An 18,551-nucleotide genomic window follows, 5' to 3' on the forward strand; every position below is an offset into this window, starting at 1 on the left:
GTCGTGCTGATTGGTCGAGGGCTGCTCGCAATTGAGCAGATTTCTGGAAGGGTGGACACAAGCTAACACAGCTAACACAGACTAAGAGAGGGTGAGCACATTTGCGTGCATTCTGCAGGGGGACGGGATTATCGCCAAGATGTCATTCAGTTCCTATACCTAATCTAATGGGACACAATAAAACAAAATTAAAAAAAAATATGCACTCATCATTCGTCTGTGCCACTGCTGTCCGTACTATTACTTAGTTACTCTGCAGCGACACCATGGCAGACACCGGCATGGGATACGACGCCTGCTCCGATCCCTCTCCACCATCACCCCATATTCCGTGATCTTGAAGGGCCTGATACCCTCCCCGGAGACTGTCCGCCTCGATTCCCTTGGCCCGCAGCACGCTGGTGGCCACTCGGGCCGTATCCCCATTGTAGCAAATCACCAACACATGATGGCCTTGCAGGGTGCTAATCACGTTAGCCTGGGCGTCCGTGAACAAGGCCTCCAGCTCCCGCCACTGATTTTCAAGCACGCTTGGGTCGGAAAACGGCTTGGGGGTGTGCGAGTCTAGACTCTGCAGGGTGATGTTCACCGATCCCGGCAGATGCCAGGCAGAGAAATCCACCGCGGTTCTCAGGTCGAGGACGCAGCACGCTGGCCGCAGGGCCATGCTGCTCAGCAAGCTCTGAGTTAGCGCCTTGGGGGGCTCATAGAAATGAGTGAAAAGAACCACCGGGCTTCGCTCCCAGCTCTCGTCGTATCGGTAGAGATCCACCTTAGTGAGGTGCTGGGTAAGAGATCAATCAGCATCAGCAGCTACGACAGACATGGAAAACAGGGAAAAACGCACCTCATTTTGGATAGGGTGGAATTTATCCGCCCCAAGATTGCTAAAATACTCGCCAATGTACTGATACGGCAGGTCGCAGCACAGAAATACGCAGTGGACAGTACCATCAGGCCCTGCCAACTCGGACAGCGTGCCAGCAGCCTGACGCTTTTCGATCATCTGGAAGAGCCCCTTCAAGTTGAATCCCGAGGAAGGTCCACACACGATTCCCTCCCGACATAGGTCCAAGGACAGCGAGAACGAGTCAAAAGAGTTCACTTCTTCGATCACGTCGACTGCAGACTTCCAAGGAAACTCGACGGGTTTCATGAGCGCAAAAGATCTTGGACCAGGCACACGGTCTCCCGGGGCAGTGCAAACCCCCAGCCGGAGCACAGATGGTTTGGTGTCTTTGAAATATGTCCCCAGACCCGTCATCGTTCCGGATGTGCCCATGCCCGCGCAGAGTACGGTGATTTCTGGTAGCTGCTTGTATATCTGTGGCCCGGTCCAACGGATATGGGACCGCCAGTTTTCGTCATTCTCGTACTGATTGGGGTTGAGGATCTGTTCGGACTGTAGAGACCTGTTTCGGGCACTCTGGATGCCACCTCGTTCGTCGAAGGGCTCGGGTTGCGAGGGGCCCCCAAACAGAGTGATGTTGAGGCCGAAGAACTGCATCAATCTCAGCTTGGCCTCGCTGGTCTTGTTACTGAGGAAGGCGCGGGTGTCGTTAATGCCATGCATGACCCGAGCGATCATTGACATCGAAATCACTGTAGAACCAGAGCTGTACTCGATGATGGTATCTGTTTTTCCCGGCACCACACTCGATTCGAGCATATTCATAGCTATGGGCCGCTAGGTTAGTACCGGGATGCCATCAAACGCTCCGACAGGTACGTACCGGGCATTGCTTTGACGTTATTGGCCGGATGCATGGTCATCATCTTCGCATAGATGCGTACACCATCTTGACGGTAAGGGTTCAGATGCTCCGGCAGCTCAACCAATGGTAGAGGGGGCTGTGAGTCGGGATCGAAGTATTTCTTCAGAGAATCCGGACCAAAGTACACATTGCGTTCGTTGAGATTAGACATCGTGGCACAAATGCACTGGATGCAAGGGAGGGAATATCTGCAAGAGCTCTGGTGACAGATCGATCAGGCTACGTGGAGGGGCAATGGCCTCAAGTTATAGTTCTGCAGCAACCCCTCCGTGCATATTGTTCCTTCTTGACGGGCTGCGTGGTGGTGTGACCCACATTCCAGTAGACTCATGCATCATATAGTCACATTTCCCCTGGAGGAAATCCCCGGGCATGAGGAAGAGCCATTTCCCGCCTGACAAAAGCGATCGGAGCGCCATCGACGGTGGGATATTTCTCAGAGTGGAAGCCGTAGCCGAATCAGGATGGCGAAGAAAAGGAGATTAAAGTTAGTCGCCATGTCCTCAGGGTGTCAGGCTGGGCAGGATCTTCACAGTCCGGTCTTCTAGAGACAGTAAGTCAGGCCAGGATGAGAAAGATCTACGCACGGTGATACCGCAAGGTCCTTGGAAAGGCAGCGGATAGCACTTTCACACCACAGGTCCTCAAAGGCCACGGCAGCCCATATCGACATACTTTCTTGGCAAGCCATGCGTCGCGAGTACCTTGTTGAGTCTTTTTGAGCAGGTTTGCGGCCAGGATGCTGATCCCTTCCAGAACCCTAACTGGCCGTATCAACACGTCTAGTCCGAGACCCTCTTTCACTTGGCGGCTTGTTCGAGGTTTATCTGATCTTCATGAATATCCTCGCTTAGCTTTGCCCAGCATGTTCCCACCGGTCGGCGGTCCTTCATGGCCTCCCCACGGTCCCGCGGTCTTAAAGGAAATAAATGGCCCTCGGCAGAAGCTGGTCACTCGCAAACATCGGGCAAGGATACACAACGACAACGATGACTGAAACTGTTCTCGAGTCCAAGGCAAATGCCTCCGATCTATCTGATTCATCTGCAACTGCCGACACGGATGGTGAGTCCAAGCCTTCTGTGCACCTTTTCAATGAGCAGACCAACTATGTGCCGAAGAGCACCATCATCACGGTAGGTAGCCACAAGTGCCCTCACTCGGCACCAAGTTGACGAATTAGATATTCCTGGCCTGTTCAACGGTCGACCTCATAGCCTTGATGGATCAAACTACCTTAGCCGCCAGTTTGTCTATCATTGGCAATGCTTTGCATGCCAGTGACCAGACGTCGTGGATATCTGGTGGTTACTTTGTGTAAGTCGATTTACCCCACCGTCAACAAAGAAGATATGATCTGACACTCATTAGTACATCCACCTGCTTTCAGCTTTTATATGGTCGGCTTTCCGACGTCTGGTCACGCAAACTGGTTCTCTTCGTCGGCCTAGGGATCTTCTTTTTCGGATCCCTGGCCGCCTCGCTGGCTCAAACCGCAACCCAGCTCATCATCTTCCGAGCCTTCACCGGTGTCGGCGGTGGTGGTCTCATGACTGTCGCTCAAATGATTGTCAGTGACGTGGTGCCGCTACGTGAAAGAGGCAAATACCAAGGGATTCTTGGTGCGGTCGTCGCCCTTGCCAACGGCATCGGTCCGGTAATTGGAGGTGCCCTAGCCTCAATCAACGAGGATTCGTGGCGGTGGATCTTCCGTCTCAATCTTCCCCTCGCGGCAATTACTACCCTGAGCGTGCTCTTCTTCATGCCACTGCGCAAGGTCACCGGCGATTGGAAGGTCAAACTTAAGGCAATTGATTTCTTTGGCGTCGTTCTCGCCCTCGGTGGCACCGCCGTGCTGCTGCTGGGCTTGACCTGGGGTGGAGGCGAGTATCCCTGGCAGTCGGCACATGTAATCACCACTCTTGTTGTGGGTTTTGCCATATGCGTTGCGTTCGTCCTTTGGCAGTGGAAAGGCACATCAGTGCCCCTGGTGCCAATGCGGATCTTCACTTCGCGCATTGTCAATGGCGCGTGTCTCACCATGTTCGTGAACGGGTGGAATTTCCTCGTTCAGGTCTACTACATACCCACTTTCTATCAATTGGTCTTTGAGTACTCCACTGTAAAGGCGGGTGCGATGCTCCTACCTATCACTTTGATGCAAAGTAACTCTCATTCCCTTTTTCGCCTCCGCTCTTATATACGATACTGACAGCCTCTAGCCGTTAGCAGTACAGTCTCAGGACTCGTGGTCCACTGGGTGGGCCGATATAGAGAATGCATCCTCTTTGGCTGGATGATCTGGGCCGTTGGCTTAGGCCTCTTCTCAACCTTGGACAAATCTTCTGGGCTGGGGAAACAAATTGGATATGGTATTTTGACTGGTGTGGGAGTGGGAAATACCTTGCAACCGTGAATCTTTCCAACCCCTAAATCGTGTCATGAAATAGGCTGACCGGGTACGATAGTGCTCTCATAGCAGTACAGGCTGGAGTTGACCGGCGAGAAATGGCCGTTGTCACTTCATTCCGAAAGTATGTCTGTCTTATCCCACTACCCTGAGCCATCAATGTTGATCAGTTCGGCAGCTTCGTCCGAAACCTAGGCGGAACGCTTGGCCTCGCTATTGCCGGGACAATCATGTAAGTGCTGGCAATCAACCGACAGATTTCCAAGCGCTCATGGAATCCAGAAACAACCTCATTTCCTCCGCGGTGTCTTCCCTAGGTCTAAGTGACTCCGAAAAACGATCCTTCCTATCGAGTCCCCAGAACTATCTATCCCAGCTTCCTGCCGAGGAAGCCGACCATGCTCGCTCCTTATTGATACCGGCATATCAAAAAGGGTTTCGCATTATCTTCATTATCGGGGCGGCTTTATCGGCACTTGCCTTTTTCTTGGCTGCTTGGTTAATGCCCCAGGTGTCGTTGAATCGGGATGATGACGAGAAACTGAAACAGGAAGGAAGAGATAGGATCAAGGGGGAGAGCGCAGACGAGGAGAAGAGAAGCTGATACACAAAAGAAAATGAACAGATAAAAAAAATTGTATTAATTCAGTGATGAAGGCAACTCAGGTCATTATCCAAAGGATTGTCATATCTCATCACATCGTCCAAAAGAGAAAGTAGGAAAACATCCAACCCCCTTTTGTTTACTCTGTTCACCATATAACGCCAATACTATGAAACATTAGTCCAACAGAGTTGTGTAGGGAGATCAAAATCATTAGTGTGTCCCAAAGGCAAAAAGAAAGGCAAATAACAAAGGCAGAATTAAGAGGCTAGAACGTAGAAACCTCAAATGTCTTCGATGATGATCGTTTGCTCCACGAGCCAGTTGACAAAAGCTTGTCCTTCCGTTTTCCACCGTCCTTCATGCCACACTTCATTCAGCCAGTAGTTGCAACTCTTTCCCTGTAGCTTTAGAATTCGGCCTTTGCTTTCTGTCATGAAGTCATTGTTAACGTGTAATGCACCGACGCCAACCCCGGAGTTGTCTTGACGCATATTCCATTCACGTTCTGCTTTCTCACCAGCTCGGCGTGCCACGTCTTCTTCGTCCACGTCTTGGTAAAGCTCGCATTTAGTGCATTCTGAACACCGGGATCCCGGAGTGAGCCGGAAATGTTCGCAGAAATGTCTGTACCCTTGTTCTTCAGCATCGTCTTCATCCGGATCGGGTTCTTCGTTTTGTGCTTCAAGCCTCGGTGCTCCCCTCCCCATAGGAAAGATATTTTCTTGATTGAACATTCCTCCTTCCTGACGTCTCCCAGCACGTCCCCATCGAAATGCCGAATTCATAGGAGGGTTCAGGCCCTTGCGACAGAGATAACACATGGAATAGCCACACACGCAAGTCAGCTTGTTACAACCTGAAGACTTGACGAATGATAGTCCACACCGAGGACAGGTGCGCTTCACCGCCGCCGTTCGAGCGGCTTCCACGGTGGCGCGCAAGTCGAGTAATAATGGCTCGTGGCAAACATGCGGATCGCGCCACGGTTTCTGACAGTCGATGCAACTGATCCGTCGACATGCCGGGTTTGAGCAGTTGAACGTCTTTCGACGAGCTTTCAAAGACAAGCTGAGCACAGCGTTTCGTAGGATCATGGAGAGAAGAGAGGGGTCGACCAAGAAGATAATGATCACCGGAATCAGGAGCAGGGGTATCAGATCTAGTAGTATAAACGTCAAGATGATTGTATCGCCGACATTCTGACGGCGAAATCGCCATTTGATTCCTTCGGGTGAAGTATGGTAGACGGAGTCCACTTCGGCATACGAGCAATAGGGGCAGCGGATCAATTTCAACTGGGACTTGAGAAGGGCTTCCGAGGCAAGTCGACCTTCGAATTTGAGGTAGGTCTCGCCCCCCGCCTTGTCTAGGAGGACGGCTCGGTTGACAATCTCGGCGTTCAAGTTCCCTTGACAAGCCTCGTGGCTAAATGGTGCGAGGCATTTCAGAGTCGCCTTTTCGACATCCACGGACTTGCTCCATCCCTGGCCGAATACCGCCTCCTGTACCGTTCGCTGGATGCAACCATAGCAGATGAAATGCAAGTTGTCCGAGCAGGTCGAGATACGTTCGAAAGGAACTTCCATCAAGCAGCATTCGCACTCGTATATCGCATTAGCCGCCGTGGCCTCGACTTCATTCAACTCCTCCGCCAGGGACAAGTCTCTGGCCTCCCGTTCCTCGCGGCGCATCCGGAGCATCGGCGCCAGCAAAGCCTCGTGTAATTCTCGATTCAACTCCCCGCACCCGGTGTCTTTAAGAATAGGGCCCAGCTCACCGTCCGGCTGGCGCTTCCAGAGAACGAGGGGGTGCTCCTGTTTGTCTTTCTTACTTCTGAAAGGAAGAATATTGTTGATAGTCGCCCGCCACGTTCTGCTCGCAAGGTCACGCAAAATCGGACGCGCTCGAATATAACAGAAGTTCACTTCGGCCAGCACCGCATCCACGGCGCTCCTGCTCAGGCTGCTGAACTCCTTGGATAGAGCAAGTTTCACGGAGGCTTTGTATTCATCGCTTCGGAACTGCTCGTTACGAGGAACCACCAACCCCTCGCCGTCGACGGGGGAAGGAACGACGGCATCGTCCCCGCTCCCCGCAGACCCCGTCGGCACATTCCATCGTCCGGCCACCCATTCCTCTTTATGTCGCAGCAGCTGTTCCACGCACACCTGCAGTTGACTGAGTCCGTCAAACCGCACCAGGAGCTCTCGGAACACTTCGACCTTCACGTCGGGGAATATCTGGGCCAGTATTTCGAGGGCCTCGTTGAGTTCCTTCTGGGCTTGCGTCTTGTCGGCGGAGGAAGAGGCTGTCACGGCGGTGGCGGAACGAGATCGCAAGGTGATTCCGAACGGATTATTACGCAAGGCTTCGGTGATGGTGGCGGATTGGTGATTGTCGCCGGCAGGAAGCGCGGGGGAGGTGGTCGACGATCTAGAGAAGCTAGGGACAGATAGCGAGAGCACCATCGTTGCGTCGGAGGAATGAGAAGACTTTGCTACATGATCGTGCCTGAGATGCAACGGGGAAAGGATCAGACCGTATCAAAACACGTCGAAAAAGTCAGGAGCGAGGAGGAGGATGAAGGGAGAGAATAAACGGAATGGAATGTTGGATTGGAGTTGGTCTTTTCGGAAGTCCCCATCGGTTACATTACTGTATCTGACAATACCGCCACATCCCATCCCGGTAGCTTCCAGTAGTCTACAATCTAGAATCTGCAGGGTGCAGGCAGAGATCCATGAATAGGTCTTCATATAAGATCAGAAATATGTATCAGTCTGGTAGCTATTACCCACAAGTACACTTTGTTAATCATCAACATGGAACAAAAGAAAAAAAAAACCCAATTCAAATAACAGTCATAATCTATGTACATAATTTGATTCACACGGCCCATACGCGTAGTGGGACGTCATTAGTTTACAATTTGGCCTTGGCTCCCTCCAGCAACTCGGCACCAGCACCAGTGATGGCAGGCTTGCCGGTCTCCACGACGGTGGCCTGGAACAGGACCACGTTGCCCTCTTTCCACATCTCCGTCTTCAGGGTCTGGCCCGGCAGGACAACTCCGGCAAATCGGACCTTCAGGTTCTTGAAGGCGCCAAACTTGCTGAACACGTGCTTGCCGGCGACACCCAGGGAGCAAAGTCCGTGCAGGATGGGGGTCTTGAAGCCACCCACCTTGCTGAACTCGGGGTCGATGTGGAGAGGGTTGCGGTCGCCGTTGAGTCGGTAGAGCGCGGCCTGGTCCTCGGAAGTCTTCTCCTCGACAACCACGTCCGCCTTGCGCTGGGGAGGCTTGTAGGCAGCGGTGGCTCCCTTGGGGCGAGACGCGGTGGGCTTGGGTGAACCACCAAAGCCACCACTACCGCGGATGAAGACGGTGGACTCGTTGTAGAAGAGGTCCTCGCCCGTCTTCGCATCCTTGGTCGTGTATCCCGCAACAACCAAGGCGGCGTTGCCCTTGTCAACCACGTCAATGAGCTTGGGGTAGGTCAGGGTGTTGGCCGCGGTCGGGATGGGGAATTTGCGGACTTCCATGTACTGCTCGCCGTGCAACAGCATCATAGGGGAGAAGTTGGCGACGATGTCCTCCATGTTCCAGGGGGTGGCAGTGTTGAACCAGGGGATCACACCGTAGGTGGGAAGAGCCTGGAAATGCTCGTTGTTCTCGTACACCAAAGGCAGGTCGGTGCGCTTAGCGCCCAAGCTGAGGTTGTAGAGAATGATGTCGCGATCGACATAGTCAAAGGGAGTTCCCTCGCTGGAGCTCTGCTTGGCCTTCTCGATCGCCTGCAGAATGTCATTGCCACCCTCAGAGGCCCCACCCTTGCGGTTGCTCATGTTCGCCATGATCTTCTCGGCACCGGCCTGGCCATCTTCGGGGTGGTCAGCACGTCCGTCGTCGAAGTTGGCAATCTCATTCCAGTGCTTGACAACCTCCTCGGGAGTCAGCTTGACGTCCACGGGGAAACCGTGACCACCGGTACGCTGCCAGCGAGTGCGGGTGAACCAGCCGCTGCCACACTCAAACAGACCCTTGGTGGAGGGCTCGGGCACAATGTCGGAGCAAAGAAGCACCACGAGCGGGGCAACGTAGTCGGGCTTGAAGGCCTGGACCATCTCCTCGGGCATGATGGTGCGGGTCATGTTGGTACCCGCGTTAGGAGCGATCGTGTTGACCTTGATGTTGTACTTGGCTCCCTCGAGAGCAAGAGTACGCGAGAAGCCGAGGATACCAAGTTTCTAGATGTAACCGTCAGTGAGAGTTCATGAAATGAGATTACAAGGAGTCTTACCGCCGCAGCGTAGTTGGCCTGTCCGAAGTTACCGTAGATACCGCTGGTGCTAGCCGTGTTGACGATGCGGCCGTACTTCTGCTTGAGCATGTGGGGCCAGGCGGCCTTGGTCACCTTGTAGGTACCACGCAGATGAACATTGACGACGGAGTTCCACAGGTCGTCGTTCATGTTGGTGAAGGCCTTGTCGCGCAGGATACCGGCGTTGTTGACCAGGATATCAATGCGTCCGAAAGCATCGATGGCAGACTTGACGACGCCCTCGCCGTCCTCGCACGAGGCCTTGTTACCAACGGCCTGTCCACCCAGCTGCTTAATCTCCTTGACGACGGGCTCGGGGTCTACAAGGTCGTTCACCACCACGGAAGCGCCGAGCTTGGCGAAGAGCAAACAGTATGCGCGACCGAGACTAGCACACGTTAGCATCCATGTTTCACCGAGGTTGGGAACTGTTTGTGTAATACATACCCGGCACCACCGCCAGTGACGAGGGCAACCTTGCCCTTGAAGTCGGGCTCCTGTCCCGGCTGAGCGCTGGGAAGCTTGAAACCATCCTCCAAGAAAGACATGAAGTCGGCGGGACCGGTAGGGTATTCGGGCTGCGAGAAGTTGTTGACGTCGTTCCACTTGCGGGCAATAGCGCCGGGGGTCAGCGACGCATCGGCCTTCAGCAGAGCACCCTTAGCGCGTTCCCAGCGCAGCTTGGCCACATGGCCACCACCGACCTCGTAGATTCCACCAGACTCGGTAGTGTTAGAGGAGTGGACCAAGGCGGCCACGAGGGGCACAACCCAGTCGGGCTTGAGGTTTTCCAGAACATCGGGGGGCATAACGGTGGCCGTCATACGGCTAGCGGCTATTTGTTCGGTCAGCTTTCCCATGTTGCTCGCCACGGGTGAACTTCGCTCTCAACATACCAATAGGCGCGATAACGTTGGCGATGATGTTGTACTTAGCACCCTCCTTGGCGAGGGTCTCGGTGAATCCGACCTGACCAAGTTTGGCGGCTTCGTTTGTCAGTTTCAAGACCGATGCACACATGCCATGGATAACTCACCGGAGTAGTTGGCCTGTCCGAAACTGCCGAAGAGGCCGGCTGCAGAGGCAGTGTTGATAACGCGACCATACTTTTGTTTCCGGAAGTGGGGCCATGCAGCTCTTGCGCACTAGAAGTCATACAGGTCAATATATGATCATATGTATATTTAAGAGACGACTAAGAGCAGGGATATTTACCTTGTAGGCACCATACGTGTGTACCCGGTTGATGAGATCCCAGTCCTGATCTTTCATGTTCTTGAAGCTGACATCCCGCAGGATACCGGCGTTGTTGAGGAGGACATCGATGCGACCAAAGTTCTTGATGGCGGTCTCGATGATAGCGTCACCGTTCTCAACGCTGTCGTAGTTGGCAACAGCCTTGCCTCCAGCAGCTCGGATCTCTTCAACAACAACGTCCGCGGCCTAAGGTGAGTTCAAAAGTTAGTTTCTCATGTCTAAAGCGCTTGTGTGACCACCGGATCGGACACTTTACCTTTGACGACTTGCCGTCGCCGGCATGAGAACCACCCAGGTCGTTGACGACAACATTTGCACCTCTCGAGGCAAAGAAGACAGCATATGCCTTTCCCAGACCACCACCGGCTCCCGTCACAACGACGGTCTGATTGTCAAAGCGAAGCTCAGACATACTGGACAATGAATGGAGAGAAGGAGGGGAGGTTCGGTTTCAGTCGGTATCGGGAGGAGAAAAGGGGAATAGAGATTAATAAAGAGGAGGGGATGAAGAAGAAGAGAGGGATATGAGGCTAATAATGATTATAAATTGAGAGGAAAGAGGGAGAGAAGATAGAGACGGGGGAGAAAGTCTGGGGGAGAACAAGAGTAGAAGAAGACCTTGGGATCTGAGGAGACAAAACGGACGGTCGCAGGACTCGGCAAGGTGAACCTCGGCATCTTCGCAGGTGAAGCTCGGAGGTTTTGGGTCCCACGGCGCCAAGCGAATTTGGGCCAGGCAGATGATCCGCCTTCACATGCCGACGCTCTGCACCATGATCTAATGGAATGCCTGAGAAGTCTGGCTGGCCACTGGCCAGGCCAAGCTTCCCCCGGAATTGGCTGATTACTGATTCCTCCGTCCATAACTATTGCGGAGTTGACCTCGACTTTGCGCCGATTCTAACCTCGGGGGTCTTTGGCTGCTCTCAAATCCGTGACTCTCTCTCTCTCTCTCCTCTCACCGGATACTCCCAAGTTCCCAACAAAGCACTAACTAACAATAGCAACCACGACGACGTATTTGGTAGCGATCATCGAGTACCGCACAATAAACTACACACATAAAAACCCAAAAGAGACAGAATACACCAACTAGAATAAGGGGTGAGATCGCACTAATTGTACACCGGTGTAGTCTTCAGGTTGTTTCATTACATAAAATTGCCTGGCGACGGAGGGCACCGACTGACCATTTTCCAAGATCCTGCGAGAAGAATGGGTCCGCACTAAATCTCTCGATCTCCGGGGTTCCGCGATGCGCTACCTGCTCATGTGCAGGGAGTTTGTATTCACTATTAATAAGCATCCTCTGCATAAGTCTTATGTGCATATATGTGCTCTGCACATGTGCACTTAAGCAGAATAATCCCATCAGACCGAATACACTACAAGGGCATTCCATTCTCGTTAGATGCGGACAGTATGGACATGTCCATGGCATCCAATTTACCTAATCCAGTCTTCCACTAAACAGGACCCTACTCATTTAATCACTGGCCTGGTATCTCTTCCGGTACTCCTCCATTCTCGTAACATCTCCCTCGTCTCCCTTGTTCTTCAACAGCACGATCAGATCCTCCAACGTGACGATGCTCGTTGTCGGCACGCCGTACTCGCGACGGATCTGGCCCATAGCGCTCATGCGGGGCTCGCCGTCATCGATGCCCTCCTTCTCCTTAGGTCCGGGCATCTTCTCCAGTCGGTCCAGCGCGACGGCAAAGCCCACGACCTTGCCGCCCTCCTTAGCCACGAGGTCCAGCGTCTCCCGCATGGCGGTACCCGCGGTAATGACGTCGTCGATGACCAGGACGTTCTTGCCCTTCAGGGCGGCGCCGACGATGTTGCCGCCTTCGCCGTGGTCCTTCTTTTCCTTGCGGTTGTAGCTGTAGGAGACATTCGCCCAGGTCTCGGGGTCCAGGCGGTGGAGTTCAAGGAGGGCAGCGCAGGCAAGAGGAATACCCTTGTAGGCGGGACTGAATGGATTTTCCAGTCAATTTACGTTGTCATAACATGGAAGAACTCTATGGGCTTACCCAAAGATCACATCGGGTTTAGGGATGGAGGGGTTGGCGGCGAGGAAAGAGACGATGGTGTGGGCATAGGCGGTGGAGAGGGCGGAGAGGAGCGCAGAAGTGTGGAAGGTTCCGGCGTTGAAGAAGTAGGGAGAGTCTTGATCCAATATATCAGCAATTGTTAGGACGAGGATTCAAGGACTTGGAACATACGACGACCGGACTTGAGGGTGAAAGTGCCGAAGGTCAGGACATTGGCGGAGAGACAGGACTCCAGGAAGGAGGTCTTGTAGGCGGGAAGAGTGGCAGCCATTGTGATCGGTGGGGATAGGATCTGAATGACCAGGGGATCTATAAACAGCACATACACTGAGAGGAGCAAGTCAATCGGCGGGGTATCTAGAAAAAAGATTGACTGCCCGCGGTGACATAAGCAAGGTACCTCCTGCGCTAGAGCTGGTTTGGGTTTAGCGTTTATACCCCGTTCATCTGGTGCCTTTTTCTGTACTCTGGACTATAACAATAGCAATAATGTTGAAATTACAGATGGAACGAAAGAAAGACATTTTCATCCCATGCCCAGACCTACGTTGGCACCGCCATCTGAGAAGACAATGTAATGCCCACCGAGCGCCTCTCGAGTCCAAGTGAGTGGATTTCCTTCATCGACATGGAGTACTTACTAGCTATGTACTATTGAAGAGTTCATACTCAAATCATTTCATATAAATACCTTAATACAATCAGAGAGCAACTTCGGCCTGACATAGTCCGGCGAGGAGCGTCCACAGCGTCTCGGACGAGATCTAGTCCGGCGGGTGGGTAAACGCCGTGGCAGAACCTTCTCCAGATTCCACCCGCTCGGCTTTACTCCGACACATACATACATACATCATCTGTCCTTATCAACACCGCGATTCTTCTGACCGTCACTAACAACCACTCCAGATCAACTAGATTTTTCCGACCACCCAGTCACCGTCGCGCATAATGTCTGAAATCGTCGACGACAAATCTCAACACTGTATCCCTTTCCTCCTCGAGCGATTGAAAGCCCATCAAGCCCGATATGGGGACGACCCCGCCAAAGCCCCTCCGTTCTTCCTGGGCCTGAACGGCGTCCAAGGTGCCGGCAAAACCGTCCTTGTATGTCGACCATCGTCCATTTTCATGACAATTCCCTTCAGTCAACAGACCCAATTCAACTAACCACCTTCTGTCCCAACCGCCAGGTATCCACGCTCCTATCGACGCTTCGATCCCCACCATACTCCCTCCCCGTCGTCACCCTCTCCCTCGACGACCTATACCTCACTCACGAAGCCCAGCACGCCCTCGCACAATCATATCCCTCAAACCCCCTCCTCCAGCATCGCGGCCAACCAGGGACTCATGATCTCCCATTAGCGACACAGGTCTTCGACGCCCTCCGCGCCGGCCGCCCCACGGCCATCCCGCAGTACGACAAGTCCGCGTTCGCGGGGCAAGGCGATCGAGTCCCGCAGTCGCAGTGGGAGATTGTTAACCAACCGGGCCAGGAGGAAATCAAAGTGATCATCTTCGAAGGGTGGTGTGTAGGGTTCCGCGCGTGGGATGATGCAACCCTTCGCGAGAAATGGGAGGCCGCGGTCCGCCAAAGAGAGCAGGGTGAGTATAACGGGCGTCTTGGACATGTGAAGTTCGAAGACGTCAAGACTGTGAATGATGCGTTGCGCGCGTATGATCTGATCACGGAGTAAGTGGGTTGCTTGGGATGAGCCTTCCTTTCCTTTGAAAAAAAAAAAAAAAAAAAAACCAATCAGGTCAGATCTGCTAACCATCGTGATTCATCCGCATATAGCCAGTTAGACGCTTTGATTCATATGTACGCTCCCCTTTCCCCCACCCAATCACCTATACAAATATTCTCAAGCCGAGGCTAACGATATCAAAGCGACGCCCATGATTCGCATTACGTTTACGACTGGCGACAAGAACAAGAAAGGACTCTCCGCGCTGCCAAAGGGACGGGCATGACGCCGGAGCAAGTCACTCATTTCGTTGATGGCTGTACGTACTTTCCCTCTTCCAACCCCTACCCTACATTTCTCTCCCTTTCCAGAACATAACTGTATCACGTTCCCATTAAAATAAAATGAAAGAAAGCAAAAAAAAAAACACTCACTTATTAAATAGATTATCCTTCCTACGAACTTTTCACCGAAACCCTCCGCGAAGGCGTCTTTAAGCCAACGCCCCATGCGACAACCGCCACCACCTCCTCGTCTGCTAGCTGGCAAGGCAGACAGCTTCGTTTGGTGGTTGATAGGAACAGGAGAGTTCAGGAGGTGATTAAGATTTAGATTTGGGAAACTTGTGTTGCGAAATCAAGGGTTTCTTGTAGATAGCCATGTAATTAAATGCATTCCACGCGGGTACCTATATATATATTGATTCGAGCTTACGGGAAGGTGAAGACAAACAATTAGATTTATATATGTCCATCGAAGATACGGTGCGAAACATGTTTAGTAAAGTAGGGGTTGGCATTTCGTGATTCAGCTACCAACACCTTGTTTGATAGTTGTTCACATATACATGTGTTCAGCAGGTTGATCGGTTCGGTTCGTGCACTCGCATCTCGGCCGAGACAGTCCCTTGACGAAATTTTCAAGGCATGTAAACCAACACAAGCAAGACTAAACACCACCGAGACATACAGACAGCTACGTGCAAAGATATACGATGATTACGGAAAAAAAAAGTTGCAAGGTTGCCTAAGCTTTTGAATTTTTAGAGTACCTGGATCTAGACCATTATACCGCTAACCGAGAAAATGAGCCCTTAACCCAGACAACCTAGCAACAGCCATCGCCCAACAAGATGAAACAATCTAGTTCATCTGGCGGATGAGGCCGTTGATGTTCTCCTCACGGTTACCGTAGTCACCACCCTCGATGAAGTGCTTGAACTTGCGGGTGTGGAAGCCACCAGTGGGGTTGGAGAGCTTGAAGGGCCACAGGAAGTTGTTGGCCTGCTTGAAGTTGGGGCCGACGGTGTAGATCTCGTGGATCAGATCCTCCATACAGACGATGCCGTACTTGCCGAGGTTCTCCTCGATGATCTGGTTGTCGGTGAGGGCAACACGCTGCTTGTCAACCTTGCCGTAACCGCGCTTGTAGACAAGCTCACGGATGGACTTGAGGTTGGGGTATCCGTAGGCGATGTAGGGGTTGATGATGGTCAACATCTCCTGGGTAGCCTTGGAGAGACGGATGAAGGTACCGTTGTTGATCTGGAGCAGACGGAGCAGCTGCAAGATCTTACGGGGCTGGGGAGGGATCTTGTTGATACTAGGGTGACGGTTAGAATTTGATGCGATCGATGCGGTGTGGACGAGACAACATACCCCTTGATACGGATAACGAAGACCAGCTTAGCCTCGTCCTCGACCTGGAAGTTACCGTCCTTGCGGGCAACACGGCCGAGACGGATCTTCTCACGCTCAGCATCGCGGTACTCCTTGACGTAGGACTCGGCGCGCTTGAAGATGGTAGCACGCTTCTGCTTGTTGGCCTAGAGGTTCTCCGTTAGTGAAAAGAACATTTCATCAAGTTGATGTAAAACATGTGGTAAAGTAATGTGTCTCATCCCCGAAAGATGGTTAACGAAGCGACAGCATCGACTTGGTGGTCTAGTCGCGTAGTGGTGTGTTGTAATCATCGAACAAAAAAAAGGAAAAGCAAAGAAAAATTTTTCAGAATACTAACCTCCTTCTTCTTCTGGGCCTCCTCACGCTGAACAGCGCGAGCCTGCTCCTGGCTCTTGCGCTTCTTCAGGAGGGTCTCGGGGACCAGCACCTGCTGGTTGGTGGGGACGGTGCTGTGGGAGGTCAGTTGGGTCTGTCCATGGCAATCAGACAAGGCCAAAACTTCGCCGAGTGTAAGAACTGTAGCTATAGTGCCACATTCTCATACTGAAGGCTAAAAGAAAGCACTCGACGACATCAATTTGATCGGTGAAGCAAAAGACTTAAGGGTCATGATCCTGGCGAAGCATATTCCAGCATTGCCATTGCGGATCCATTGAAGACCCAAGCTCTTTCTTAATATCCTCATCCGACAAGACCCCAAACGAAACGTTCGGGAATTGTATTGACGCTGTTCGTTCCCATATCGATAAGCCTGAGAAAACTCAGACCGGAGAGAAGGGAAACGATAGCCGACAACAATGATTTTTAGGGAGAAGGCAGCATGGCTTTCAACCCCAATACCCCTGACCCATTCTCAATTCCAATCCTTTGCTTCTAACAGTTATGTAGAGGCGAGCTCATGGAACGAGACGATGGTCGCGGGAAAGATCGAGCTGGTGCTTAGCAAGTTTTTTCAAACTGCAGCATCTCCAGCGAGAAGGACGACTATAACCCCAATCCTGACAGACTCGTGCGACGAATCAACCGGGAGGGATCATAAAAGGGAAGCATACGTAGCAGTCGAGGCCATTGCGACGGTCCGTAAGAGTTCGCGAGTTGGGCGGTTGGCGAGGGCTGTCGAAGTGAAGAGAATTCAAAAGGAAATCTGCTTTAAAGAGGGAAAATCGGTTGTGGGCGGTCGGGTGGCACTAACCCGTCTACGGCTAGCACGATGGGACCAGCATTTCTTGGCGGTTCATGCACTTAGATAAGCCGTACCCTTATCGCCCTAGGGTAGGGCGGGTCAGCTGACCGTTCCTGATAAGAGCCCCGGACGGGACCAAGTCGGCAGCAATGTTGTCTAGATAACACCCCCGACCCCGCAACTCACACATCAACGTCTCAACCATGTCCTCCCGTCGAGGCGTCGGCCTAGGAGCCTTTGCGAATCGAACCCAAGCCAGCCAATCCTATGCCAATCATGGCGCCAACCTTCGCTCCACCCACCTCTCCTCGCTCCAGACCCAACTCTCGGTGTTCCAGTCCGTCCTCCACAGCTTCGCGCTGGAGCACAGCTCAACCATCAAATCAAACCCCACCTTCCGCGCCGAGTTCGCACGCATGTGCAATACGATCGGCGTCGACCCGCTCGCCGCAAGCAACGTGAAAGGGAAAAATGGCCGGAAGGGACTGGGCGGCGAGACGGGCAGCTTCTGGACCCAGATTATGGGCGGGGACATGAATGATTTCTACTTCGAGGTTGCGGTGCGAGTCGTGGGGCTGTGCCGGGATACGCGCAGTGAAAACGGCGGCTTGCTTGGTGTCGAGGAGTGTCGGAAACGAGTAGGCAAAGGGAAAGCGATCGGGAGTGGTCTTGAAGTTACGGAGTATGCGCATCTTGAACCCCTTCCCTTCCGCCACTATCTGCCCTTTCTCTCCTTCACACCCGGGTGGAGGTAAGTAACGGGGTCGCAATCAATACTTACATGATCTAGTGATGATGTCCTTCGTGCTGTCAAATCGCTCGAGCCTCTGGGGTCAGGCTTTTCTATCTTCCGAGTCGGAAGCAAGCAGTATATCCGGTCGGTTCCAAAGGAGCTGAACACAGACCAAGCCACCGTGCTGGAGGCTATACAAGTTCTCGGATACGTGAGTATATCTATGTTGCGGCTGAACTTGAACTGGGAGAAAGCGCGGGCCCAGACCGTCATTGACGATCTGCTGGCCGACGGTCTAGTCTGGCTCGATGCCCAGGCTGAAGAGAATGAATATTGGTCACCACAGAACCTGCTGGATGATAGTGGGTGAAGCTTCTTCCTTGATCTAAGAACTATCAATATCGTAGGGTGGCATTCGATAAGAGCACCCTCGGATTCAACGGACAATGTTGGGAGCGGGTTGGACCGTTGGTTATATATAATGACCCACCCCCGTCTTCAGTATTTGTTTCTAGGCTTCAGCCTAAACACTAGTGCAAGCACTGCAGAAGACGTGGCCCATAATTTTTTCGATGGTGTAGTGCCGAAAATCGATTCCATGACCATGTATAACACTGGGGATTCTGACCACCAGGGCAAAAGACAATGAATTACCCCTTTAGAGCGAAGCTATGATGCATCACATAATGAACATCACAAATGAATATTTGACTACGTAGTGTGAGAATCCGGACATTTTCTAGAAATCTATTTGAAATTTTTATTCCCGTCCTTTTCATTCCCTCATATAATTCAATAAGACTCATCTGTAATTGTAGCAGTACTGTATGCAAGACGGAA

At 52.4% G+C, this 18,551-nt stretch overlaps 7 protein-coding genes across 7 annotated transcripts; 2 read left to right on the plus strand and 5 right to left on the minus strand.

Moving 5' to 3' along the window:
- Positions 1-244: 244 nt before the first annotated feature.
- KD926_001507 (putative cysteine synthase B) lies at positions 245-1,926 on the minus strand (the record flags this gene model as incomplete). The annotated part of the gene is made up of 3 exons (XM_053096746.1): positions 245-784; positions 848-1,677; positions 1,734-1,926. 3 exons carry the CDS (start codon positions 1,924-1,926, stop codon positions 245-247), a joined length of 1,563 nt encoding a protein of 520 aa, XP_052959258.1.
- Positions 1,927-2,764: 838 nt separating this feature from the next.
- Positions 2,765-4,789, plus strand: KD926_001508 (putative MFS drug transporter; the record flags this gene model as incomplete). The annotated part of the gene is made up of 7 exons (XM_053096747.1): positions 2,765-2,911; positions 2,959-3,092; positions 3,147-3,940; positions 3,998-4,187; positions 4,244-4,309; positions 4,364-4,417; positions 4,468-4,789. The coding sequence occupies 7 exons, from the start codon at positions 2,765-2,767 to the stop codon at positions 4,787-4,789; spliced, it is 1,707 nt and encodes a 568-aa protein (XP_052959259.1).
- A 284-nt stretch (positions 4,790-5,073) lies between these two features.
- On the minus strand, positions 5,074-7,260 carry KD926_001509 (E3 ubiquitin-protein ligase; the record flags this gene model as incomplete). The annotated part of the gene is made up of 1 exon (XM_053096748.1): positions 5,074-7,260. One exon carries the CDS (start codon positions 7,258-7,260, stop codon positions 5,074-5,076), a length of 2,187 nt encoding a protein of 728 aa, XP_052959260.1.
- Positions 7,261-7,714: 454 nt separating this feature from the next.
- Positions 7,715-10,783, minus strand: mfp (putative peroxisomal multifunctional beta-oxidation protein (MFP); the record flags this gene model as incomplete). Its single annotated transcript, XM_053096749.1, has 7 exons — positions 7,715-9,040; positions 9,094-9,502; positions 9,562-9,949; positions 10,011-10,100; positions 10,151-10,259; positions 10,330-10,557; positions 10,628-10,783. The coding sequence occupies 7 exons, from the start codon at positions 10,781-10,783 to the stop codon at positions 7,715-7,717; spliced, it is 2,706 nt and encodes a 901-aa protein (XP_052959261.1).
- A 1,074-nt stretch (positions 10,784-11,857) lies between these two features.
- KD926_001511 (orotate phosphoribosyltransferase) lies at positions 11,858-12,696 on the minus strand (the record flags this gene model as incomplete). Its single annotated transcript, XM_053096750.1, has 3 exons — positions 11,858-12,344; positions 12,405-12,540; positions 12,597-12,696. 3 exons carry the CDS (start codon positions 12,694-12,696, stop codon positions 11,858-11,860), a joined length of 723 nt encoding a protein of 240 aa, XP_052959262.1.
- A 2,559-nt stretch (positions 12,697-15,255) lies between these two features.
- On the minus strand, positions 15,256-16,864 carry KD926_001513 (60S ribosomal protein uL30; the record flags this gene model as incomplete). Its single annotated transcript, XM_053096752.1, has 4 exons — positions 15,256-15,715; positions 15,772-15,938; positions 16,133-16,244; positions 16,848-16,864. The coding sequence occupies 4 exons, from the start codon at positions 16,862-16,864 to the stop codon at positions 15,256-15,258; spliced, it is 756 nt and encodes a 251-aa protein (XP_052959263.1).
- A 317-nt stretch (positions 16,865-17,181) lies between these two features.
- On the plus strand, positions 17,182-18,081 carry KD926_001514 (ESCRT-II subunit protein SNF8; the record flags this gene model as incomplete). Its single annotated transcript, XM_053096753.1, has 2 exons — positions 17,182-17,660; positions 17,769-18,081. The coding sequence occupies 2 exons, from the start codon at positions 17,182-17,184 to the stop codon at positions 18,079-18,081; spliced, it is 792 nt and encodes a 263-aa protein (XP_052959264.1).
- Between the last annotated feature and the right edge of the window lie 470 nt (positions 18,082-18,551).

The sequence above is a fragment of the Aspergillus affinis genome, assembly GCF_023601865.1.
Source record: "Aspergillus affinis strain CMG 70 chromosome Unknown NODE_12_length_464043_cov_86_772839, whole genome shotgun sequence".
In the NCBI taxonomy this organism is placed as follows: Eukaryota; Fungi; Ascomycota; class Eurotiomycetes; order Eurotiales; family Aspergillaceae; genus Aspergillus; species Aspergillus affinis.